Source organism: Pezoporus flaviventris, unplaced genomic scaffold, assembly GCF_033815535.1.
Source record: "Pezoporus flaviventris isolate CSIRO_AGI_PZ_B2104156 unplaced genomic scaffold, CSIRO_AGI_Pfla_v1 ptg000097l, whole genome shotgun sequence".
NCBI lineage: Eukaryota > Metazoa > Chordata > Aves > Psittaciformes > Psittacidae > Pezoporus > Pezoporus flaviventris.
Window position 1 is genome coordinate 8,269,055 of NW_026892645.1, and position 26,926 is coordinate 8,295,980.

General features: G+C 51.3%; 1 protein-coding gene across 4 annotated transcripts in view; it reads left to right on the forward strand.

Moving 5' to 3' along the window:
- ASTN2 (astrotactin 2) overlaps positions 1 to 26,926 on the forward strand; it is a 331,851-nt gene that overhangs the window by 243,204 nt on the left and 61,721 nt on the right. For all 4 annotated transcript variants that reach the window (XM_061476701.1, XM_061476705.1, XM_061476702.1 and 1 more), the window contains 2 exons: positions 2,446 to 2,579; positions 3,752 to 3,900. In XM_061476701.1, the coding sequence (XP_061332685.1) occupies positions 2,446 to 2,579; positions 3,752 to 3,900 (283 nt within the window). The remainder of the gene's footprint in view (positions 1 to 2,445; positions 2,580 to 3,751; positions 3,901 to 26,926) is intronic.

Here is a 26,926-nt window from a genome sequence, read left to right on the forward strand (position 1 = left end):
GTGCTGGAGGACCAGAGAGTCCTCAACAATCATGGACACCTTCCCTTTGTCCTGGAGTTTCTGAGGTGCAGCCGTTCCCACAGAGCAGGCTGGTGTCCCCATGGAGGGTATAGAGCTTCCTAAAGTGATGGTGAGCATCTTTGTGCAGGGAGCTCCATCCCTTCTTTCCACATGGTCTTACCCATTTCCCCTCCATCAGTTCGCTCTTGCCACTTCCCCACCTTTTGCTATGCACTCCCCTGGGAAGATCCTAGAAATTGCTGGCTTGGAGTCCTGCTGGGAAGTGAGACAAGGTGAGTCCTGGCCCTGACGTCAGCTGGATGCAGGCACCGGGGGCTAGCCATGCTCTGAGTAACCTGGTTAGTGCACGTAGGTGCTTTAATGAGAGCGCTGGAAGGATGCATCACTGAGCTAACCTTGTTTGTGTGAAGGTTGACACAAGGCAGACGATGGCTGGGAGCCTACAGGATCTAATTGAAATGTGTGCAGGGCAGAGCAGGGATTGCTCATCCTGCCTTGCACTCACCAGCAGAAATAAGGAAATAGAAGGAAGGAACTGACTATTGGATTTGGCTAAAGGGCAAGGATGGGGCGGGTGAGATTTCATCCTTATGTTGGGATTTGCAGGGAGAGCAGTGAGAGTCAGGGATAGGGTCAGGGTGACAGCACAAGGATCTACCCATGTCTGTCTTCACCCCCAGTGTATGTCTGTGCACACACGGACCCACAACACACGTATCTATCCTGCTTCCTAAGGAAAGCATACACTTCCCTATCCATCTACATGAATCATTTTGTGTTTCTACCCTGCACAGCACCGCTGCTCCCTACACAAGTGTATCTGCCACTCATTTATTCATGTATCAGATAAACTCCTCTCTGTTGTCCTTGCTTCCCTCACTTTGCAGTACCTCCTCCAGCCCAGCTCTTCGGTTCCAGTCTAAAGAACAAAGCAAAGTAACATCACATTTTCTCTCTTTTGCATGGTTTTTCCTTCCTTTTCTCTTCCCCCCCCCTTTTGGAACAGTCCCATTTTGTAAAATGCCTGGAAGCAGAAACTGTTTCAGACACGAAAGCTTTGAGGCGCCTGGTTAAAGGTGCTCGGGGTGTTCGGCTCCGGACAGTGGGAGCCCTGATGTCAGGCTCTATTTATATCCCTGCTTTCAGAAACCTCCCCGGATGGTGCATTTCCTAGAGCTTTCTGCTCAGTCCCGGAGCCGCTGGAGCTGTCCCTGTCCCCCTCAAAGGGCAGGGGTTTATCTTTAAGGCGTCACCTGCGGTATCACCGGGGCCAGGCATCCACAGGCAGCTTTGAATGGGTGGAATAGAGCTGCTGCGAGCTGGGCTGCTCTACATGGGTGAGGATCCGTGAAGGCGTTTCAGCCCCAAAAAGTGCCTTGTAAAAGGTCAAAAGCAGTACAAAGGGGTTTGTTTTAATGGATGGAGTTTTGGTGTTGTGATTATTCTAGCAGGGCATTGCGGCTTTGCAGGGTTGGAGTGAATATTCACTGTGTGTGTGTGCAGGGAGAGACCTGTCTTCTAAGCTGGGGCTTGGTTTAGGCACAACAGGCAAAGAGTAGCAGGAGAAACCACTTTAAATCCATGAACTACAGCAGGGTATGGAGCGAGGGATGCTCCGTGCTGCAGTGTGGGCACCAGCACCAAGCTGCAGGGAACGCACCACAGGGTTAGACGCGGAGGGCTTTGAGAATCCAGTCGGTGTTTGAGCCTCAGATTCAGCAGATGAAAAGCTGTTATTCTGGGGATCCACTGGCATCATTAAGAGCATTGGGAGGGCTCCTGGTCAGGCTGGGGACAGCGTGCGGAGAGGAGGCTGCCCAGCTGGTCCAACACCCTGCAAGTGTTTAATGGGATTCTGTCTTTTGCTTCCACATGCTGCTATTTTGCTTGAGAGTATTCCTTACACAGTGAATAAAGCAGCAATTTGCTTGCAGGAGGGCAGCTCCTATAAACAACCTATGAGAAGGATGAAAGTGGGCTGTGTGGCTGGGGATGGAGAAATTAATATATGAGGGACAGAAACACCTATGGGGCAGGCACGGGGATACATTTCATTGTGTGCAGCAGCACGTACTGTACATATGATGTCTGGTGTCACAACAGGCTTAAGTTAATGTTTCTTCAGGCAGTTTAGTCCCCCAACACAGGATTCCTCTCTAGAATCATGCAGATGCTCCCCAGCCCAACCCAGGGATGAATCAGCATCACTCGATACCCAGGAGCTAAAGCACAAGGAGCGGAAGGGATGCTCCCAGGGCCATGCAGAGGATCTGTGGCAGAGGTGGGGAGGATCCACCCTGTACTCCCTGATCCTGGGGCTCTGCACACACGTATCCCTGATGCTGAGTCCTGTGCAGTCGTGCTGCTGGCTGGATTTCACCGAGTCTTTAGCACACGTGTTCACGCTTTTTGTTCTCACATCAGGCTTTCAAGGGAGCCCTGATGAGCTCATACTGGTGCTCGGGGAAAGGCGATGTTATTGAAGACTGGTGCAGGTGCGACCTCAACGCCTTCGATGAGAACGGACTCCCCAACTGCAGCCCTCTCCCTCCACCCGTGTATGTATCCATGTGAGCCCCTTCTATGGGTCACAGCCCCCCAGCACCATCCCTTTCCTGCAGGCTCAGCCCATGGGCACCTCCTGCCCCTCACCTGCAAGCCCAGGGGCCGCAGGCCAGCACTCCTCACTGTGAGACTGATGCCTTTAGGATATCCTGGCTCTGACTGTGGCCCTGGAAGGTTTCCTTGTAGACTTTCATCACCTGATTAGCAAGGCTTGTAGAATGGGATTTGAAATGCTGAAAGAAATGGAATTACGGTGCAATTCATTGTGGCTTGTCAGAGCAAGAGCAAATCAGGAGCAAACTGATGGGGAATTAGCTGAGAAAGCAGGAAGACTGGCTCCAGCGAGCCACAAGGAGCAGAGCACCTTCTTAGTGAGCCAACATCCTCAGAGGGGATTCATTTCCCATCCCGAGTCCAACAAACACACTTGCATGTTTGGAGCTGGACTCTCTGTAGCCCTGTACTTCATGTTGTCATTTACCCTGGTGCAAAGAGAGCAGATGCCTTCTTACTAACACAACCAGGAGCACAAAGCTGCTCTGCCTTGTCCCCTACCCACGTCATCCCTGACCCGGGCAGGAGCTCCTGCACAGCTGCCCTGCTTTGGCTGATGCTCACACCCATCAGAGCCTTGCTCACTTGCAGCTGGGTAAATTCACAGCCACACCTGCCCCTTCTCTCCCTCCCTTTGCTCTGGCAATGCACACAGGACCCTCCCCTCCTGTAGGCTCAACCCTGCTGGGTTATGTGAAGGTTAAGCTGGAGCCTCCCTGTCTTTTCTGCTCCTTGGTCTCCCATGGGGCTGCTGAAGTTCCTTTAGGTGGGATTCTAGTGGAAGGTGTCCCTGCAGGGGGTTGGAACTGGATGAGCTTTAAGTTCCCTTCCATCCCAAACCATTCTATGGCTCTATGGATGTCTGGGTTGCATGGTTGTGACTGCGTGACCTAGGCTTTTCCAGGAGGAAGGGGAGAGAAGGACACATTGCAGTAGGCTGCAACTGACCTTCAACTTCAGCTCTTCCATGCTCTCCTATCTGCTTTCCTGTTGTGCACATCGCTGTGTATGAGTGTGAGCCCTGCCTGGGGCTGTGCTGCTTGCAGAGGTGGATTCCTCCCTATAAGAGGAACTGATGTCTTACGTGGTGTCTTTTCTGTCTCCTGCCCAGCCTGCGGCTCTCCCCCAGCGTGGAGCCCTCCAGCACCGTGGTCTCTCTGGAGTGGCTGGATGTGCAGCCTGCCATCGGGGCCAAGGTGTCTGACTACGTCCTGCAGCACAAGAAGGTGGATGAGTACACAGACACGGACCTCTACACAGGTGGGTGCTGCTCCTCTTGGTGCAGAGGGTACAGGGCGATGCATCCTGTGCCCTGCCTGGCTGGGAGCTGCTGCGTCTGTGGGCAATGGTGCATAGAGCCAAGGTGTTACAGGGGTGTTTGAGAGAAAGGGGAGATACAAGGACACAGCATGGCAGAAGGAAATGATTTGCATTTTGGTGGGAAGGAGAGCTTTGAGTTGGAGCTTCTGAGTGAAGCAATTGGTCTGAGCAGTCTGAAATGCTATACAATAGTGGCTGCGGGGAGAGGGCAGCTCTGAATAGCTCAAGGGCTTTACTGGTCCCTTCTAGTGAGTACTGCATTGCATGGAAGCCTTTGAAAGGACACTTCAAGTTGCCTTGCACACATAGCAAAGTAACTCAAAGCCTCTAATATATAAGGAGATCATTTAAGCAGCACCAAACTTCTCCAGGGGAACCTGCAACTTGCCTGGGTTGGAGTTTGGTTCCCAGCTCAGGCTTAGGCTGAGTGCTCTGTGCCTTGCGAAAGCTTTGTCAGCAATTCAAGCCATGCTCTGGGAGCTGCTGGGGTGTGAATCATGGGGGTTGATTTGGGTGAATCGGTGATTTATTTTGGGAAATAGGATTTGAGACCTGAAGTGATGCTGCTGATGCATGGAAAGCCAGGCAAAGCCTCCTACTGCTTTTTGCTGGAGGATTTGGGATGTACTTTGTTAAAGATGCTCATGTGATATGTCAAGGGCAGCTGGTGGTGTTGACCAAAGCAGAGATTTCCCTTTCTATGAAGGCTGCTTCCTCCAGATGCTGGCAGTGCCTTATTTCAAGCCCTTCTAGGTAAGGGAACATGAAGAAGGGTTCTACCTGTCATTGGAGCAAAGGAACAGCTTTGTCATTGGAACTCGGCAACAGCTCCCGCTCTGTGTCATTAAAACCTCATTTGGTTTAAGGCTTATGTGAGGTGTGTGTGTTCAGGCTGCCTGCAAGGACAAGGAACCAGCCTGGAGGTAGGGACAGGGCTGGCACTGGAGAGGGGAAACCTCCCTGTGTTCTGGCAGAGGCTTCCTGGACATCCAGGCAAGGCATTTGTCTGTGTTCTCGTGTTGGGAAGGTGACTTCAGGGAGATCAATCAGATCGAGCTCAGGAGTTGTGCACAGTCCTCAGGTCTTGGTCAGAAGCGTTCTCAGCTTGTGGAGGTGGCTTGTTTCTTCTCCTTACTCATCTCTGAGCCAAGCCCTGTGCTGCAATGAGCTGCCATGAAGTGCTCCAGCTCCCAGCCACAGGCAAGTCTTGACCCTCTCTGTTCATCTCAGGCCAATCTATTCTGCATCTGCAGCCTCTCCTATCCACTTCCAGCACTGCCCCATACAGGATGGCCCCTGGGTTATGGTTCTAGTTTCCTGGCATGGAAGAAGGCTTGTTCTTTATCTTGGAGGGGCACCCTCCAGTAATGGAGACAGAAAACAAGCCTTTGTTTTGGATGGGGATGTCAGATTGCTTACACATCACTCAGGTGAGGCCAGGCCAGGGAAACGTGGGGTTTCTCCTTTGAAGTGGCTGGATTTCTGCCTGGCAGCCAGAGGAGGAAATAGAGATGATTATTAGTATTATTTCCCTTTTATGACTGCCATGTGTTTGACAGGCAATTGAATTCATTGTGGGGAGCTGCCCTCCCCTCACCTTGCTCTGGGGGACTGCATGGGACAGAATGACCCCATTAACAATTACAGAGAAAAGCCAACCCTAAATGTCTCCCTTTTTTTCCATGTTATTTAAAACCAAACAGCATTCCTGCCTCCATTCCTTTATTACCCTACAGGCCTCTGGTGCCAGATGACTTGATTCTTGCAAATACCATGTCTAGGTTTGCAGAGATGCTGACTGCTACAGGCTTCACTTGTACTGTGCTTCACCCAGCCAAAAGTCCTACTGTGGGTGTCCCCTCATCACCATCACCTACCCATCCAGTTGCACCTCATCTCCATCACATCTGAGCAGCATCACTAAACAAGGCAACCCCAGAAAGGAGAAGCTTTGGGAGAAGGGTGTGGGACATGAAATGTGGATGGCTTTTGGGCATATCTTTGGGGCAGATCTTCCTTCCCCATCAATCTCCTGGCAGGTAGGTGCAAGTTGCTCTGTTACTGGGATGTACATGATGGGGATTTGTAGAGTGTGGCAGTACAAGGCTTGAGGGCTCTTGAGGCTGCTGCCATTCATTCCTTGCATCTCTTGAATTAAAATGTGTGGGTCATTTGTGCTTGTACAGGGGTTTGTTTGTTTTACTGCAATTGTAGTCATTTCCTATTGGGATTCCTGGTATTGTCTGGGGCTAGAGCTGTGCCAACCTGCTCTTCAGCCCCATGGCAAGCTAGATGGTACCTGGCCTCTGCCTTACACGCCTTCTGGCTTCCTCCTGCTCCCCAAAACCTCTGGTCACTCACTCTTGCCAAACTCCTTGTCCTTTGCAACTGGAAGATGGAGCCTTTTCCTTCAGCCAGGAAGTATTTGCTTTGCTTCCTCTTAGAGGAGTCAGGAGGGACTCCTGAGGCTGATCTAAGGTGCATCCCCTGTGCACAGGGCAGTGATGCTATGGGATGGGGTGGAAGAAGCTGGGAGCTCACATGGGTTGGCTGCCCTAGGCTGTACGTGCTTCTTAAAGAGACTTATTACTGGTGCTTAGGAAAACACAGCCCTTGGACAATGTGAGGCTAGCAGGAGGTGAACTTGTGTGCGAAACAAACCACGCTTTCAACACCACCGCGCGGGGAGCGAGCGGAGAAGACGGAGAGCAATTACATCCCAAACTGTTTATTAAAACTTGTGGAAATTGCTCCTAGCTGCATGTGCGTGCCCGCTTTGTAGTTGAGTGATGCTCTTTGTTTGAACATGGGGCTCTCGAAGAGGGCGCGAGTGTGTGTGTGTGTGTGTGTGCATGGCCGAGCCTGCCAGCGCATTATGTCATGGGCGAAGCAGGCGCTGCGCTTGAGAGAGGGAGAGGGAGAAATGTGTTTTACAGGGTGAGGTACAAACTGAAATGGCTGTGAACATCTGGAACTGATATTAGGGCTTGGAAAATGTTTTCTGTCACTCCAACGCTTCTCTGGAGGGAGGTTTCTGAAGTTAAGAAGCTCCGAAGGGGATGAGGGGGAGGGACGAGGGGATAAAGTGCCCGTGGTGCAAAGTGCTTTTCATGTCTCAGTTCTGGTTCCTGTAGCCAGGCCATGCTGGGGTATCACTCGTTATGGTGGCCTTGGCTTAGAAGGTCCCCTGAGCCTCACTGCCTGAGATGGTCCTGCATGGGGAGCGCTGCGTCCTCCAGCCTGTGATGGGTAGAAGGGCAGAAGGATCCTTGCTCTGGTTTTAGGGTTGGGAACTGAGGTGGGAGACCACAATTTAAAGATGAAGAGTGAAATCCTCAGGTGAGGTGTAAGAAAAGGCTCCCAAGCTTTATTATTTCTCAGGGATCCTTTCTGCTCCTGGATCTCTTTGGCTGATCATCTTCAAAGAAGACGTAGCCTTCATCCAGAACAGCTTGTAATTCCTGAGGAAAGGAGCAGAACAGAAAACCTGCTGAATGAGCTTGTTGGAGACCATATAGACCTCAGAGCAGAAGAATGAAGATGCTGACAGCTTGGTCAAAGTCTCCTAATATACTAGGACCCTTTATACACAAGCCTGTGGCGTGGAGAAGAGCTGGCAGGAGGGTGTCTGGAGAATAGGCTGGGTAGAATGATGTACAGAATGAAGGGTATGATCGCATAAAACCTATGTGCAGCACCATGCCAGCGTCACAGGATTCTCTGGAGCAATGCTGTTCTGCAGAGGAGCCTTTGAATACATCATGTCTCTGAAAGAAAGAAGTCAAACCAAAAGGCTTGGTGGTTTGTAAGCTGTGCTCTTGAGTTGAAGCTTGAGAGCATCTCATTTATAACTTAACTCTGGTCTGCAGAGCATCATTCTGATGTGTCTGGATGGCCAGGACTGTATGGGTATAGCTATGACAACCGTCTCTTCCAGAACACCCTCTTGTGTACAAGCTGTGCTGCTACTGTCATGTGAAAACCAGGGATAGGCTGGAAGAGGAGGAAAAACTATCTGGGCAGAGCAAATAGTGTGCCTGTCAGGGAGGAGTCAGTGCAATCTTCTTACACCCAGGCTATGCGCCTATTACATGCCTTAAAATCATCTTCAGAGTCCCAACTTCCCAACAGCTTTGGTACCAAAGAGAGCACCAGGAATTGACACTGCCCTTGGAAAGCTATAGGAGCTTGATGTGCAGAGTTGGGTAGAACATCCTGAGTTTTAATTCGTGCCAGTCAAGTGTGGAGGATGTTAAAGCAGGAGTGTTTAAAACAGTTGTTGTTAGAGATGGTGGTGTTAGATCTTGAGTGTGAATCATGGTGTTGACTATCTCTGTAAAGCCCTGTGGTGGCAAAGCTCTCTCTGTAGAGACCTGTGGCACCTGTGTTGATGTAGGTGCCATTTTCCTAGATGATGTTTGGTTGGAGAGTTGGCCCAGAGATTGCAGAGGAAGGACATTATGATCTCCATTGGTTTCAGGAGAACAGTTCTGCCCTCACAATCTATGACACCACACTGCAGCTCTCAGCATAGTGATGCTGGTGGTCAGGAAGGTTAGTGCTCAGCCTGGAAGCAACAAACAGCTCTTTCAGGGGTCATCTGTGTGCTTGACTTGTGTTCAAAGGAGGTCCTTGGACGTGACCAAAGTAGAGGAGTACCTGATGGTGGTCAGGAGCTGATGCCACTGCTTGGTTGTCTCTACCTGCTTGTTCCTTGGCATCTACCTGGTGGATCTCAGCTGGTTTCTCAGTGGGTAGGTATCTGGCTGCTCACAACCACCACTTGGTGAGGACTGTCTGGGGTTGGAAATGCAGCAGAGCTTCATCTGTGAATGCTTGTGTGCAGGGAGCCTGATCAGCCAGGGCTGCTGTGTGGAAGCTGTCACTGCTGCTGCCTCTCCTATGACTAGCACATGGGTAAAGATGCTTTCAACACCCAGAACACCCTCCTGGAGTGCTGAATCCATTTCACTTGTTGGCAAAAGCGAAGATGATTCAAAAAAAGGAGCCTTTGAAGAGAAGGTCAAGTTTTTGGAAACTGCTTCCTGGGCTGTGTTGTGTAATAGCACCAAGCAAGTGCTTAGTTTTGGCCATCACACTTGCTGTGAAGCACTGATTTCTCTCCCACTGGGACAGCTGTAGTTATTTCCACCTACCAGTGTCATTTTTGTATCCTGGAAAGCAGAAGGGAGGTGGAGGGTTCTCAGCTCTCAATTAGGGTTGAGTCACTTGCTGAAGTATTTCATTAATTCACATTTCCATATGGTTGTTCCAGGGTTGTTTTATTTTTATCTGCCCAGACACCTTTTGGACAGAACTGGGCATTATCTTTGCTTTTTCCCAAATCATTTAGTAGGTGGAAAGCCTGGACTGTCTGCCCATTCCCTGCTGTCTGCAGAGGATGGAGCAGCCTGGATGGTGCCACGAGTATGTCATACACTTTAAGAGCCAAGGGCTTTGTGCTGCCTGTGCAGGGCTACCTCTCCGGCAAGGCAAAGGACAGCTGTAGGTGCTCCCTTCCAGCTAAGGAGGCTCTGAACTTCTTACACAGCAGTTAATGAAGCCAGTCATGGGGTTTTTTATACTGGTCTGTAACTTTATCCTCTAGGATTACGTTTCTCCTGATCTGGAAAAGTCAAGGCCACAAATCCATCTTGTCAGGAAGCATCAAAAGCAAAGGCTGCTAACGCAGTCGGACGGATCATGGCATGTGAGTGCAGTTCAGTGGAAGGTTTTCATAGGAGCTTTTATTGACTAAACAGGCTTTTCTAATCAATACATTGTGGCTGGAATTTGGAGGGGAGCTCAGTCTGCGTCTGCAAAGCTGGTGCTTGGCAATGCAGCCCTGAGCTGGTTGGAAAACTTAGGCTCTGGGGCATCTCTGGATGCAACAGAACCCTGCTCTACGAGGGAACTTGGGCACGCTCGCCAAGTGAAGCACAAGGGTCTTCCCTTTGGATGGGCTCTGAATGACACCAGACTGGAATTCCACACCAGGGTAGGATCTTCCTGGAGATTTTGTGTATTCTTCTCATTGTAGCCAAAGCCTGAGCTGGGATCCTGAGCAGGATGGGGAATCTGCTTTCCAGTCCTCTGGCTGCTGTTGAGGTTTCCCATGCGTTCAGCTTTGTCAGGTGGCCGAAATAGAATCCAAGAAGTTAGACAGCATCCCTCCACGCTCCTCTGGAGGGAAATAAGGATGGGAAAGGGATCCAAGGAGGCACAAAGGCTGCCTTGGGGCAGCCTATTCTGTCCTGTTTGAAACCTCTCAACCACAGTGCACGAGGTACTCTGGGGGTGTTGCTGTGATCCTGTCTGCTGCCCTGCCAGCATCAGGGCTGCTCTAACCCACACCATTTGTGTTAGGTGGCATATGGTCATCCCTGCATCTCCCAAGCTGGCCTGTGCACACTCTGCCTCTTGAGGACCATTATCCCCTTCCTCCCTGTCCATCAAGATGATGGGGGCTCCCTTTGTTGGGCAAGTCAAGGTAGGGAATGTCATCTATTCCCTGTGTAGCTTTGGTGTGAGGGAAGTTAAGTGAAAATAGAGAGGGATTAAACCTTGACTCAGGGGATTTACCAGTTAAAATAGCTTCTTCTCCTGCAGGTTTCATATGATACAGGAGCAGGGAGAGACCCTCCCCATCTCCCCTGTGACCCCTTCCCAGTTTGTTCAGCTTGCCAGGGATTGAGATCTGGCCCTCAGGAGTCTCAGGGCAGCTGGATCTAGGTTACATTTCATGCTGTTTAGATAGGATAAACTTTTCCTCCCTGTAATTGGGTGATTGGACTTGTGAGGTTTCTCTGATATTAATCGGGGGACCCTAGAGGGGGTCAGATTAGGTTATGGAGACATAATAGGAAATACTGCTGTGGCTAGTTTGGGTTATTGGGGGTAGAGTGGATATTCTACAGCTTTCCCATGCTGGGTTCCCACTGGTCAGGCCTATGTGGTGGGGTCAAGGAGTGGTCTTATCTCAACATCGGGTTGACTTGGTCTTCGCTGGGAGCAACTGTCTCTGAGCTCTTTCCACCCCTGTAATCCTGCTCTTCCAGAGAGCAGGACCATGACCCCCCCTTTGCTGCAGGGAGGGGTGTGTGGTGCTGACCGGCTGCTGGGGTTTGTTCCCAAAGGAGAGAACATCTGTTTTCAAAGGGGTGTCATTGTCTCCAGCAACTCTGGCAGAGGAAAAGCTTTGTGTTCTGAACTGGTGTTGTTTGGACCAAGTAAGATGCTCCTCCTTGCTAGCCCATGTCATGCCAGCTGTGGGAAAGGGGTTGATACATCTCAGCGGGGATCGTTTAGAGCAGTGAGCGTTTAAGTGTATGCTTTTATCTGTCCTATGTGAGAGATGCATTTGAGGAAGGATTTCACATCAGTCCAGGCAGAGCAGTGAGATGAGCTTGTCCCTGTGGCCGCATGAGTGCTTGAGCTGTACTGATGGAGGATGCAGCAGTGAAACAGCATCCTGAGGGGTACGGGAGAAGGGAAACCCCCTCCGTTTATGCTACAGACCTGTTTGGTGTGGGGTTAATACCTCATCTTCCTGTGTGCTGTGCCCGGGAGCAGCTCTGCAGTGCTACTGGACATGAGTTGTGCTGAGCTGAGCCTGGCTCCAGGCACTGGTCTGCAGCCTCCTTCCAGCCCTTGTTTCTTTTTATTAACAGCGAGATGACAGATAGGGGCTGGTCACTAATTTAATAAAGGAAGTTTCTGATCACGACTGCAGAAGTATGGTCCTGAGGTTTTTGTGGTGGTCTGGTGATTCACCCTGATGAAACAGGGTAACGCAGGGTAGGAAATGCCTCACTGGAGCTTGGAGCGTGGCAAAGGCTCTTCCTACATAGCAGCAAGGCTAAACAGTCACTTGGCCGTGCTGTGCTTGGGTCTGGCCTCACCAATATGAACATTACCCTGCTGGGATCATCTGATTTTCAGCTCCAGGGAGATCCACGGCCCTCTGCAGCTAGGTCCATTTGCTGGCTTTAATGAGGCTCCTTCTTTGTTACCCTGAACACATTCCCAGAGGGTTGAGGTATGGCTGAGGGACCCCACTCTCCATTTCCCCCTTTGTGGCACACTCGTGTGTGCTTGTGAGGACACTGAGGGCAGGAGTGCAGCAGGGTTTGTGCATCGTCGCAGGTAACACTTGGCTTTCCTTTATGCTGTGCTGTCATCCATGGAAATCCATAAATCTCACCAACTTCATTGTGTGCCCTGGGAAATGGAGGCACTCGACAGTAACGGAGGAGCCAGTTGAATGCAAGGGGTCTAAATTCATCAACAGTTAATATTTACTGTGCTTGCTGCTCCCGAGCCTCAAACGTTCACACTTGGCTGCAGATCAATTTCAGATCTCAATTTCCAGTTCCTCTGGAGAACCTCGGTGCCGTCTTGGTAGCTGGAGAGTGTCAAACCCATGTCAATGTGCCCATTCTGGTTGGGACCAAGGTGAGCAGGAGGCATTGGTACCCCCAGGCAGTGAGGAGACCATCGGCTCTGCCCTGCCCTGGTGCCCAGCTCTCATGGATGGGAAGATGGCCATTGCATTTGGGTACCCTGGGGTGTGCCAGCCCCTGTGGGGACAACATGCAGTGATCGTGGAGACTATTCCCACTTAGTGTCCTGACTGCACTGAGGGTCCTCCCACAGCCCTGCAGCTGCTGGATGCTTCTGCTTCATCTGCCAGCTACCCCAGGATGATGCACTGGTGTCCAGCAGCGCAGCCCCATCTCAGCATCCTGTTTTCTGGACATACAGGCATGAGATTGCGGTCTCCTTATTTAAAATATGCTTTCTTTGAAAGCTCTCATTCCTCAAGGAAGTCTCGAGCTCAAAAAAAACAGCAGTAACTGTTTAGAATGGGGCACTGGGGCCCCTATACCTAAAGAGAGGCTGCACTTTCCCCTCCCAGGGGTGCTGAGAGGACATTTGGCTCCTGTTCTGCCTGGCTTCAGCTCCCAGCGTCTCTGCTCCTCCTGGCTGTGGAGAGACATGCTGGGGCTTGTTCCGAACAGGGCTGGAGGAAGGAGAGTGTGAGCTGGAGTGTGATGGGGGAGCATAGGAAAGCCACTGGGTTTGTCCGGGCAAGGCTGGGATAGCACGGGAGGTGGGTATCTGGACAGGCACTCCTTGCTTATCCCAGCTGTGCACCGCAAGGGTCGGCTGCTCAGCATCTGCCTGCATCCTCCAGCTGCAAACAGCTGGTGGGTTCATCGGGAACATGCTGAGCTGCACCGGGACCGACCCCGCTTCCCCACGGCTGGGTCAGCCAGCTCCCTTTGGATCTTGGCCATGGGCTCATCCTGCACCCTGGGTGCTGGGGTGAACCTCGACAGCCTCGGGTGGATGGTGCTGTGGATGCTAAAGCCGTAGAGCGGGGTTGGGGATGGGAAATGCCTTCCTCCCTGAGCATGGGGTAGATTCCCTTTATCTGCTAATATTAGTCATAAAACAGTCCAGATCTGTCCATAATCCCATTAGAGCCTTTGATTCTTGCTTCTGTGACTCCCAGTAGCTCTAATTACAGATCCTCATGCTGGTGATTCATGACTTGATTCATCTTCAGTGGCACCAGCTTTACAGGTGAAACCCTCTTTCCCCCTGCAATGATATGTGCAGAAAGGAAATAATCTCTGTTGCAAACCATCAGCACAGAAATGGGGTGTTGCTGTTTCGACTTCATCTGGCCCTTCTGCATCCTGCCCATCCTTCCACTCCTCTCCCCCCGTTCTTTCACCCATAAGAGAACAACCCTTAATTGCCACCAAGCTCTAATTTTGCTGTGCTGTAACCCATAAATCACCCCGACACACGGCGCAGTTCCATGCTCCTGAACAAAAGGAGCGGGGTTTTCTCCTCTGCTGCATGTTTTACAAGTGACTAATTGCATCAAGGCACCTTTGAAGCAATGACTTCATCAATTGCTCATCCTGCAGGCGCACTGCTGGTTATGTATGCCTGATCAGAACCCTACAGTTATTAGGATTAATTTATTCCCCAGTTATTTCTCTTCCGCCGCAAGGACAGGGAAGCGATGCTCCTTGCTCAGCTCCATAAGCACCATCTCTTTCTTGCCTCATTACTGAGCCCGAGATATTTTTGTTGCATGCTGAAACTCCTCCAAATGAAACTGAGTGATGTTAATGTCTCGGACAGAAGTGCTCTCAGGACACCAAAGAAACCAGGTTATTTCAGGGTGCCTGTTCAGATCTTCGTCATCTTCCTTTCTAATTTTGTTGTTACCACCCCCTAGTCGGTCATGGGGCACGATGCCTGTGTGAGTGATGGCTCTGGGCTTTGTACAAAGGGGCGAGGAGCGGGGAAGAGTAAATGTTACTCCCAACTAGACACCATCCAGAAGGGGTTCTTGCTCTAGGTTAGCAGCTCCTTATGAGGCTGCTGGCAGAGACGCTGCTGTGTGGCTGAGCAGGAGGGGTGGGGAAGGGTGAAGAAGGATGTCGTGAGCACAGGCTGAGCATCCCTAAGGAGGAGGCACTGTAACTGGTGAGGACAGCGAGCAGTAAACACGGGCAGCTTCACACATTTCCTTACAAGCTGTGGTCAAACTGTTCCGTAGGAGTAGTGCCTGATAACAACTGCCAGCAGCCCTTGACTCAGCTGCTAACCTCCCACCCCCAGAAAGACTCCTCTTTTGGGAAGGACAGAGCTTGTTTGCATCCAAGCAGGAATTTTGCCTCGGCTACTTCCCAGTCTGGTGTTCATCTGCCCTTAAATTCACTGCTGGCCTCAGCAAATGTCTGGGAGGGGGGTGGGATTTTGCAGCATATCTTAATGGACCAAACGGGGTCATTTTGAACGAGAGCTGGGTTTAAGTCTGTGTTTTGGGAGCTGGAGAGGCTCACTTCGTGGATGTGCAGTGCTGGGGTGAGGAGGTAAAGGAGCGCTGAGAGTGGTGGGTTTCCTTTGGTTGTGCTGTTTGGTTCATGTCACGTGTAATGGGGCCAGCAATGAGCAGTGGGGCAGAGCCCTACATGCCAGCTTGGGGTGGATGAAAAGGCTTTTGCTTGGGGGAAAAACATCCGTGTCAAGAAGCCAGGGACGCTGGTTAATGTGGGTCTTTGCCTACAGAGGGGGCTCCTGCACTGCCCAAGGCAGGGAAGGCAGCAGAAGGGATGCAGCGGCTGCCAGCTGACCTTTCTCAAGCAGTTCATGGGTTTCCAGAGCAGCCGAGGTGTCAGCGGTGTAGAGCAGTCACAGCTTCCCAGTCGCTGGAGGAGGAAGGCAGGGGGCACTCGAAAGGGGAGGAAAAGGCTCCGTCCTGGAAGGGTGGAAACCTTGCAACCCGTTAACCGTTTCTCGGCAGAGAGAGATGGAAAGCAAAACAAGGGTCTGCTTTCCTGCTCCCATCCTTTCTGCCCTTCTCTCTTCTGCCTTTTCCCTCCCAGCTCCTATGGTGGCAGAACCCAGGACATTGAGGATTTAGGTGAACATTCAGCAGGGGGGGTTGGAACTAGATGATCTTAAGGTCCTTTCTATGATTCAGCTCTGCCCCGACCAAGCCAAGCAGACCTAAACAGAGCAGCGTGCTGGAAAGCAAAGCATGCCTCTGCACCCAGAGCCCCGGCGGTCCCCATGGCTGCATCTCCATACAGAGCCCTCTGCTTTGATGAAGTCTCTGCAATCAGTCTTAATCAGTAGGCAGGGATCCACGGGGAAAACCTCTTCCAGCCCCTTTTTATCCAGCGTTGTCATGGGGTGCTCTTTGTCAGATCTTTACTTGCTCAAAGTGCGTTTGTCTCAAGCAAGGGATGGGGCTGAGTCGCTCCGTGGCAGCCTAAATCGAAGATGCTTTTACTCACGGATGACAAAGCTTGGGAGTAAATTAGCAGGCAGAGTCTGTGAAAGGAAATGTTTCCTTAAACGTTTCCATAAAAGCTAATTGGCCTGTAAGAGCAGCATACCTGAGGGCGTGCTGCCTCCTGGGGTCCAGGCCTCGAGGAATCTATTCCTGGCTCCACTTGTAATGTGCAGTGTGACTTTGAGCAGGTCGTTTCAGTTCTTTGTGCCTTGGTTTCCCTCTCTGAAATGAGAAGAATACTCCCTTGCAGAGCACTGATAAGGTTTAGGTACTAAAATTCTATTGCTCGGTTGAAGATCTTTGGTGAAGGGATGTTATGCAGTTAATGATGATGATAGGGAGAGAATAAAATGAGAAATTGCTGGTTTATTTTTATTTTGTTCTTTTAAATGATGTTTAATAGCCAGTTTTCAATTCAGGAATAAAACCCAGTCTCCTGTGACCACCAAATTATCTTGCAAATGCTTTTCTGCATGCTCTTAAACCTTGCCGAGCAAGCGAGGGGCATACCCCTTCTTTCTGCTCAGAGGAGCAATCAGCAAAACATGCCTTGAGCAGCTGATCTCCACCACTGGTTTTTGTTTTCCCAATTAGGAAGCTTGTCTTGATCCATGAATAATTAAGAAAGCTCTTCCCAGGAGTCCTGCACCCGGTGTTGCAGAATCCCAAATTGGTTTGGGTTGAAAGGGCCTTAAAGCTCACCCAGCTCCAACCTCTGCCACGGGCAGGGACACCTTCCACTAGAGCAGCTTGCTCCAAGCCCCTGTGTCCAACCTGAATGCTGCCAGGGATGGGGCAGCCACAGCTCCTCGGGGCACCCTGTGCGAGCACCTCACCACCTTCACAATAAAGAACTTCCTTATATTCAACCTGAACTTTCCATTTCAATTTAAACCCATCACCCCTTGTCCTGTTGTTACTGTGCCAGGGCTGATGGTCCCTGCTGGGGTGATAGCCCCATTGTGCTGTGTGTTGGGTCAGCTCCTTGCCTATGGTCTGAGCCAAAGGAGGGACCTGCCTCAGGTTGGGTACGAGGTCAGGCAGACTGGGCAAACACGAGTTCAGCTCTGCCAGAGGGAATTAAAGGCTGAAGTGATGCCCTGCCCCGGCAGCAGCAGCGGCCACCCCGGTTTGTCATCCTCACCACAGCCGCCGTGGGCTGTAACTGTCGACCACAGAGACACCAAGCGCAGTCTGCGGCCGGGCCTTTGCTTATTTCTTTCTTTCTTCATTTGTTTTGTTCACAAACATCAGCTATGTCAGGAATGGCATGTTCCTCACCCCCAAACTCTGACAAAGGTTAAGGTCAGGTTTGCTGCATGGTTTTGGCTGGGGTAAAGAACAATACAGACGGATTGGTCCCCATGGGTGAAGCGTGGGGGCCGGAGGATGCTGTCTCCTCTTTTTCCGCCGGTTGTGGATGAGGGTTTCCTGTCCTGGTGGCAGTGTCCAGCCATGGGGTGGAGGCTGCATCGCTGGAGATGCACTCGGTGCTTGTGCTCTCTTTTCCCTGCTGAATTCCACTTGGAGAAATGCTCAGTGAGATGTGGTTTGTTAGGGCAGGTAATATCTCTTATTAGGCCAACTGATACACTAGGAGAAGGAAATGGGAAAAAATGACTAAGTTTGGACACACAGTCCTCCCTTAGTCACTAGCTAGTCCCAAACACCATCGCTCTACCCTCCTTATGGTCCAGTGGCTTGCTTGAGAGGTGTAGAACTCTGCCCATTTTGCTCATCTCCTCACACACTATTGTATCATATATCATACTTGGTATATGGATATAAGGATGCTGGGGAGGGACTCTTCATTAGGGACTGTAGTGATAGAACAAGGGGTAATGGGTTAAAACTTCAACAGGGGAAGTTTAGATTGGATATAAGGGAGAAGTTCTTTACTGTGAGGGTGGTGAGGCACTGGAATGGGTTGCCCAGGGAAGCTGTGAACGCTCCATCCCTGGCAGTGTTCAAGGCCAGGTTGGAGAGAGCCTTGGGTGACATGGTTTAGTGTGAGGTGTCCCTGCCCATGGCAGGGCATTGGAACTGGATGATCTTAAGGTCCTTTCCAACCCAATCCATTCTATGATTCTGTCATTCTATACCCCTCTGGCTGGACAGCCAGAGGATCCCGTGGTCCATCCTTCTGAAGGTCCCCGTCACCTCCCACCAAGCTCATTGTCCTGTTTTCTTTCTGCACAAATTTCCACTTTGGAGATTCTTTCCCCTATTTGCATTTTCATGGCTCTTGTAGTGAGCATCCCCTTCCCCATCCCATCTGTGCAGCAGCAGCCTCACATCTTCTCTGGGATCACTGCGCTGCTGGGCCTGAATTGCTCCATCCGGGAGCCTCCAAGCCTTCCCTGGGTGACAGTGCAAGGTACACTGGAGCATTGCTTTTTGGTTCTGCATTTGATTGCAGTTCCCCCCCCCCCCCCCCAGCTCATCTTTGCCATTTCTCTGCTTTGGGAGTACAAACCCTGCAGGAAGCTGGGTTACAAAGCTTGGTGTTGCTTTTACCAGCTGGCCAAAGTGTTCTGCAGAGAGGAGCTGGAGTCTTAAGCCAGGTCTCAAAGACCTTGCCTTTAATCCAACTTGATGACCAAGTGCCCACACAATGGGAAAAATCACTGTGGGAAGATGAAGGATGAAACCAAGTGGTTTGTCTCTACCTTCCTTTTCAGCCCTGTGGAGTGGGGTTATCCTGGTGTATGTCTCCCCGTGGAGGCTCTCGCTACAGAAATTTGGGTGCCTGTTCCCTCTCTGCCCATGCTAGGAGCTGAGCACTTGGGAACAGGATGGCCTGGGGCTTTGTGCTGGCTGTTTGCTGGTGGAAGAATCCCACCCCAGAGCCTGTATTTGACTCTGAAGTGTTGCTCTTTTTCCCTTTGCTGTTGACCTCATCAATATCTCCGAGTTTCTTCCCAGCACTTTAAATTTTATTGCCTGTATACCAAGGATCCTTGTGCTGTCCCCATCTCCTCATCATACTCACTCAAAGCTCTTCTCAAAGCTTTCTTCAAAACCTGCTATGTGTATAAGCAGCCAGTTCTCTCCTCATCCCCATGCCCCTCTCCCTTACTCCTCCATCTCCATCTGGATTCTCCTAGCTGTTTATGGAAGGGATTCAGCTATAGGTGCAGGATGCAGTGTCTGCTCTAGGGATGGAGTCATGCTTCCATTGACCCTCCCACCTTGATAAATATGGTCATGGTGTATTTGTTGAAGACATAGGGGTTGTTTCTATCATCTGTGGATATCATCTACCATTATGGAACTATGGTAGTGCCTATATTTCATGGAGCATCTTGAGTTGAAAGGGCCCCATGAGGATCACTGAGTCCAGCTCCCTGAAGCAGGAGTTACCTGCTCACTTGTATGTGTATAAAAGCTCTCCCATCAAGACCCTGCTCTCTCTGCTGACCTTGAGGTGCTATTGCAAGATGAAACAATCGAATACCATTGCCCAGCAAAAGGTCACGTTGCATCAGTAAAACTCATCCCTGTAAAGAAGAGGAGCTCGGTCTATCTCTCTGTTTAAGAGCCAAGCTGCAGGTTGGTGTGAGACGAACCATTTGGGTGTTTGGTTTGTGTAATGGATGATGGGGAAGCACTGCAGAAAGCTGGAAGGGAGATCCCTGAAGGTGTGGGTTTGCCTCCTGCAACCCTCCCTGCCTGTGCTCTGGGTCCTGCCGCTCACTCAGTGCTTATTCATACCAGGAATAAAGCCCTTTTTTGACCTGAAGTGATGTTCTAGGATTTCTTTTATTTGTGGACCTTGCCTTGGCCTTCTGTCACTATTTGTCTCTCCAAAAAAAGGATTCTGCTCTTTCAGTTTCTGCGTCCAGTTTGGAGGAGGGGATATTACCAATCGGGGTCAGTAAATAGCTGATCTGACTTCATAATACTTAGCATTTAGATAGTGCTTTCCACTGGCAGAGCCCTTTGCAAACTGCCAGTAATCCTCTCAGCACCCCTCGAGTTAGGTAAGTATAACTAATCCCAAACAAATAGCTTCAGTGTGGAACTAATGTAGAGAATGCATAAGAGTAATTTCAGGTTTCAAAGGAAACTAGTGGGTAATCTCGCAACAGCATTAGCCAAAAAGGGCAGAGAGGAGGAAAAAAAGCCTGAGTTATTGAATAGGGAAGTTAAATCAGATTGAACACGTTGTTAATTTGCATTTCAAGGAGCCAGGGTAGGCAGTAGATATTACAACTACTTAGGGTAGGTCCTGCCATTTGAGGGTATGAAATACATCAAAGCTTCAATGATATATAAAACAGTTAAAAAACCCGTCAAGCTTGGCTCTTTTGTGCATGTTGGACATTATCAGCTTTTTCATGTTATTATTCTTTTTAAATCTTGCAAACAATACTGAACTCCATCTTTTCTATGTGTTTATGTCTAATAACTGTATTTACTTACTAGCTTCCAAGTTTCATCCCCTCCTGCCTCGCATCTCTGAGGACTGGGAATTTGAGGAGATTGGCACGCTCTCATTAGTATTTTCATCAGTGTCTTGTGATTTGTCTTGCTTGGTTCACTTTTCCAAACCCAGTTGAACAGTTGCATTCAAATCACCAACAGAACTCATTAATCGGTGTTCCACTTGGGATACGTTTCTTGAAGGGCTCAAAATTGGATTAGCTTTAGGAATTGGGTACCTGATCTTTGTTCTAGGTGATGCACCTTGTGCATCCTGCATCACGTGCAGGAGACCGCGTCTGAGGGGCTTGTGAGGAGGAAAGCTGCAGTGAGACTCAGGCTTGGATTTCCACTTCTGATGGTTCAACAGGCCACCTTCCATGTGCTTTCCATTGGCAACCCTAGGTGCTGTACCAGATGTAGGGCTCAAGCAGACTGAGTCTTCTGTGAAAGCCCATTTGCTTGTTCATTTATTTGCCCACCCAGGAAACCCTCTTGCAGACTGAGTGACTGAGCTGGCAGTTTCCCTGTGCATATCCTCTGAATGGGGCTGCTTCTTCTTTAAAAGACGACTCTAGAGGCATCTCTTTGGTTTTCTTGCACCCATACATTGCAAGCAGTCCCTGTGTTGTGTAAGATGTTGCATGATCTATCAGGGGTTTACAGAGCGATTTAGCTGCAGATACTATTGCAAACCACAAGTAGCCATAGAGCATCATAAGGACATTTTGCAGCATTCTTATTGCTCCTGAGGGCTGCCCACTGATCCAGGTCCCTGTCACAGAACCAGCACTCGAGCAAGGGTGTGTGCCAAAGCCCTGAGTGTCCCCACTGCCTTGGCTTGGATTGGAGGGGTTGGGGTGACCAAATGCGATGATGCTGATGTGTGACTCCAGATGAGCACTGGCCGGGGCTGTGGATGTGGAGGGCAGGATCAAGGTGTGCTGGGGGGACCTGGCATGGGAGAAGGCTCAGACCTGTGCATGGGGCATCTCAGAAGTGAAGACTGAGAGTGGGACAAGCTGTGGTCCAGACCAGGATAAACCATTTTAGCAGAACTGCAGAGGATGCTCTCCAGGTACTTCTCTCCCTTACACTCACCTAAATCCCAAATCCACTGCCTCTTTCCCCAGGAATTTCTAAGCAATTACATATTGCCTTGGACTTCTCTTTTCCTCCATCCTTAGTGCCATGTTTTGAAAGGAGAGTAATGAAACATGCCTGAGGAGGACCAAGCATGACCATTTATTGCAGAGATCAAGCTTGGGAGAGGCTGGAGGGAGCCCGCCCCTCTGTGCCTGCCCTACCCCTCTGCTGCAAGCTTCTCAAGAAGAAAGAATAATAAAGGTTTGGCAGGTCTATTCACACAGTGTAAAATTGAATTAGTGGAGGTATGTGAGGAACATGGCTCAATTTCCATGGGGATGAGGAGATCTTTATCACCCCCCTCCTAGGATTAGCCCATGCAGAACAAAGCTGCTTTTGGTGCTGGCGGGTGGGCATCACCCCATGAGCCTCATTAGGGTAAAATGAAGGTGATGTCTGAGTTGGGGTGGCCTTGCTGGGCTTGGGGATTAGCTGGGATGGGGAAGAAAGGGGAGAGCCGAGCTTGGGGAAAGCTGAGATGAATGTCTGCAATGGTGCAGGCCGGAGATGGGGTGAGCAATAGGAGCCAGGACCCACGTGTTGTTTTCTGCCCCCTCCCCTTGATGAGGTTCAGCACCTTTTGATGCCCTTTGACAAACCCGTGGGGTTTGAGGAGGTCTGGAGCCGCGACAGGGGCAGGGGAAGGCAATTGGAGGAGATTGCATCCTAATCCCAAAAATAACAACACTGCTTTTCCTGTCCACTGCTGCTGAGCTCCACCTCCTCCTGCGTTCAGTGGCAGCTGAGAACACGTCTAGGACACGACCTGTAGAGGTGTCAGCCCTGTTGCAAAGCGATTATCTCTTCTGTCTGTCCCAGAAAGGTCCCTGCAGCCCATCCAGAAGCTCATCCAACCCAGCACACCCCCGTCAAACCTCAGAGAAGGGATGAGGCTTCATCCCAAGTGTGGGAGGCAGCGCCACAGGACGGACGTGACGGTGGTGATGACGGGGGAGCGGTGGGAAAGCATTCCCAGCTTTCTGGGCTGACGGGCCCAGAAGTGCAGGATGGAAAGGAAAGGCGAGAGGGAAGCCTGATGCATGCACACCCCTGCGCAGGCAAGCCAAGCCCGGGGGCCAGGCAGCCGGGAGCAAGCGGCCTCTTTGCTTCCTCCTTCTCCACCCTAGAGGGATGTGGCTGGGTGGAGATCTGGCCCATCCTCTCGTCCTCTCACTCACCAGTGCTGCTGAGCCAGGGTAACTGGTATCTAGCATCAGCGTGGTGCAGGCATCACAGCAGGGAAAGGCACTGTGCGTCCGTGTAGTGTGATGGGGGCCAGGGAGAAAGTCTTTGAATGGGATGGGAGAGTGCATAGGATGATGTGCTGTGGCTTCAAGAGGTGCAGGGCAGGGTTTAAAGCAGGGTCCCACCGTGTTGGGTGGGAATTTACCTTCTGATTGCATGGACTGCGTGAGCAATGGTACAGGCTAATGGAAAGGGGCTGTTTGGGGCAGAAGGGCACCCAGAAAGAGGAGAGCTGTGCAGCATCCCCCAGCAGAGCAAGCCTGCCTGGGGGTGTGAGGAGTGATGGGGTCTTGAATGGAGAGCTGACGGAGCAGGGAGGATGGAGCAGCCATTGAGCCCTTTGGTCCTCCCTCCTCTGACAACCGGAGCTGCCATTCACAGCCTCTTTTTCCCACCTTGGAGTGGTTTGTCCTCCGCTTCCTGTGGAAGGGCAGCGGCCCAGTTCTCATGAGCAGCCCTGCCAGATCTGCTAGCCGAGCCCTGTCCATCCCAGACTGGGAAAACCGGGCCCAAAATACCATGCGATGAGCAGATGTTCCCTTTGGGTCGCTGCCCATCCCGAGTATCGCGGGCCAGGCTCCATCAGCGCTGACCCATGCGCTGCACACTGACAAGCCTCACTGTTCCCATTCAGAAAAGCCTGTTTCCTTTAGGTGTGACCATTCACCATCTTAAAACTTACATGTCTTGTTTTCCAGAGGGCACAATCTCTATGGCTGGGACCTTTCTAGATCAAGCTTGGCCTCTTAGGACCTCTTTCACACCTCTGTTACTCCCTGCAAGGGCAACCAAGGGCTGTAAACACTGATGGTTTACTTTTCCAATGAGGAGCTGCTCCCTCTCTGGCATGTGTAGCTGCTGGTAACCATACCCTTACTCCTATATGGCACGTGTGTGCAAGAATCAAATGGAACGTGACATCTAAGCAGTGGGTGGGAGGTCTGCAAGTGGCATCTGGGGAGCTGCTGGGGACATCCTGCTATGGCACTTCACCCATCCACCCCCTTCAGTAAGATGGGTTACAGTAAATCAGTTTGGCACCAAACATTTGGGGAATGGGTCCATGGAAGGGCAGAGCAGCATCTCGCTGTGCTCACTGCTTCACACAGCACCATGGGCTGCCTCAGCAGCAGAACCAGAAGTAGAACTCACCGCTGCCTTTGGGTACAGCTGGTTGTTCTGGCTCATCTGCAGCAGCCTCCCTGTATCCCACCCCTTTCTGGTGCCAATACACTGGCTCAGGTAGTGAAATCAGGATCAGCTTCCACGCTAGCAAAGGGTTACAAGCAACCCCATGCATGGGCACAGTGCTGAACCATCCAGGAGAAGAATCACAGCGCCCGCTCAAGCCCCTATCCACTATCCACTTTCCCTCATCCCGGGAAGCAGAGCCCGCAGCCCTTCTGCTTGTTCGGTTTCACCCTGTGAGGAGCCTGTTTATTGTCCTGAAAAGGTTAAATTGGTCAGGGGGAAAGAAAAAAAACAAGGACAGATTTTTTTCTTCCCCTTTCTAATGAGAGTCTGGGGACCTTTTCCCTGCTGACGTCAGAGTCGGATCCAATAGCCTTTGCAGTGAGGCCTGATTTGCAAAGGGCACCCTGGGGAAAAGCAGGAATCTTGGTGAAACCTTTAAAAAGCAAAAGCACCCTTTGAGAGGATTCTCTGCTGCTTTTATGTCCCGAGTTCACCTCCTAATTACTAATCCCTCATCTTTACTTTTCAATCCCCCCCATAGGCGAGGGGAGGGCGCTCGCAGCCCCCCGTGCACGCAGGCGCTTGCCGGCATTCCCTGCGCTTGGCTCTCCCCCCCGGCTGCCATGCGAGGAGAAGCCAAGCCCGAGCAGCTGGGCTGCTCCATCCTGCCTTGGCCGGGAAGCCGAGGGGGCCCCGTCTGGGACGCGCTGCGCTCAGGCAGCCCCAGCCCTGCCATTCGCCTTGTCTTGCCTTGCATGTCCTTGCCTTGCCCTGCCTGTCTGTGCCTTACCCTGCCTGTTGACACCTTGTCCTGCCTGCCTTTGCCTGTCCATGCCTTGCCAGCTCTTGCCAGCAGGACAGCGTGGAGCCCACTGCATCGATTGCCTCCAACCACCCAGCAGCTCCCAAGGAACATGCGCGCCGTCACCTCTTCCCTCCCTCCTTCCTTTCCTGAGGCATGAATAGGCAGTGTCAAAGTGGAGTTGTGGCTCTGCCCGTGCTCCTTGCCCATCCAGGCTTTCAGAGCAAGCGTGGCATCTCCCGTGTCATGCCCAAGCCATGCCCTGCAGCCCCCTGCTTCCACCCCGCAGCAGGACCCTTGAGGGTGTAGGTGGCACAGCACAAACTCACACAAGTTTAGCTCTGGGTCCAAACTTCATGGCCATGCCCTTCCTAAGGAGTTGAATCTTGTCCTGGTCTGAATACATCCAAACTCCGAGCGAGCTCAGCTTCTGCTCTGGCTCTTAAGCCAAGCTTTGCAGATCCAATCTGTCTCCTTTCTCCTGCTTTGCTCTGGCACTTAGTAGAAGATCTGGGTCCAGCAGCCATGCTTTCCTCGTCCTCCCCAAAGCTTTTCCTGTCCAACAGCAGTCCGGCTACTCAGTTTTTGTGTGCTGAGCCCAATATAACTCCTTTGCTTTGGTGTGCTGGGCTCTGGGCACGCCAGGCTGCAGGGCAAAGTTTCTGGGTGTCTGCATAGACACCAGTGTAGGGGGACAGTTGCATCTCACTGATGCTATTAACCCATCTAATTAGTATCTTGTAGCCTACTAAGTACAGGCTATGACCATGCACTCAATCGGCTGCAAATGTCATTGGTTTGACAAACCTGCTTGTTCCCCTGCTGGGTGTTGTGGGGAAATCCTGTTGGGAAAAGGTATCTCCTGGAAACATAAATCCTTCTGTGCCTTGATATTGGGAGGGTCTGTGTGAGGGGCTCTGCAGGTACCGCTCGGGTACTATCCAGGACTCTCACTGCAGATCAAAAAGCAGGTCCCCATGCAAGGGGCTTCACAAGGGAACAGGGCTTTATTATAATGAAAAAAAGCTCAGGTTCTCACATGTCTGTCTTAGGACAAGATTGCTTTCATCATTCTTTGGAGTGATTGAAATAAGTGACTGTCTTGCTGTAGGTGTGTGGTGATGCAGGACCCAGAGGTGGTTTCTGCATCTTTCAAGGTGTGTGCAGTCCTGAGGATGCTCCTGTGGGAGGAGGTTGGGTACCCGTGGCCCAAGAGTGGGACCTGTGGAGAAAGGCAATGCAGGTGCCACACTGCACTGTCTTTTGCCACGGCAGGTCTGGGGACAGCCCCATTTGCACAAGGGAGCTGAGGGCTATCATGAAGCAGAGGTGATGCAGCAGGACCACAAGTCATGGTACCATCCTCCGGGCACCGAACCTCTCCCTGTGGCACCCACAGGAGCCCAGCCTGTCCCCAAACAACTGCAGCAGCCTCCTCCTCCAAGAAGAACATCCTGGCTGCTGCTGTGGTTGAGCAGGAGGCTGGAGAGGCTGAGTACAGTGGTGTGACACAGGCATGGTGAGGAGGTCCCAGCGATGCTCATGCAGCCCCGGCTCATCTCTCCCTGGCAATGGGGCTGTTCAGCCAGGTTTGTCTCAGAACAGTCACACTGGGAAGGTTGGGAGCACCCTCCACTGCCCCTCCTCCTGATTTTCCCTCACCTCCCTTTTTTGCTTGTTTCTCCTCTGCCCCATCATCACTGTCTGCTGCTGCTTCTCGCTATGGAGTTACCTTCAGCAAACACCGCTGCCTTCTACCCGAGCCAGGCGAAAAAGCAGCTCCGGCCTCATGGCCAAATGTAGGCTTAGAGGCACAGCACAGACACAGCTCCATTAAGCCAGGCCGAGCCTTACGGGAATCATTCCTGGCCCAGGCTTGAAAAACAAATATAGCACGTTGGTTTGCTTTGGCTGCGCCAGGAGGGTCACGCAGGGACACAGGTTTTCTGTTCGGATGGGAGGCAAGGTCCAAAGAGCAGCGTAATAGGCTGGAAAGCCCTGGAAATGGTATGTCATTATTTACATGTCAGGGACGGAGCCAGCAAAGCCTGAGGATGGGCTCGTAGGAGCAGTCAGGGTTGTGCTTAAGCTCATCACATGCAGGAGAGACATGGAGCATCACGGAGGCTGATGGGGTCTCAGCCACGTGTTCAACCAGAGCAGGGATGGGTGAAACCCACCCTGTCCTGCGAGGGGAAGGCAGTGTCCCATCCATCCAAGCTTGCACGGCTCCTCTGCACCCACTTGGCTGTCTCAAAGCGTGACAACTCCATGCTAAGTTGAAGCATCCAAAGGTTTGCTGGGTTTTAGCAGAGGTTTGACCACCGTGA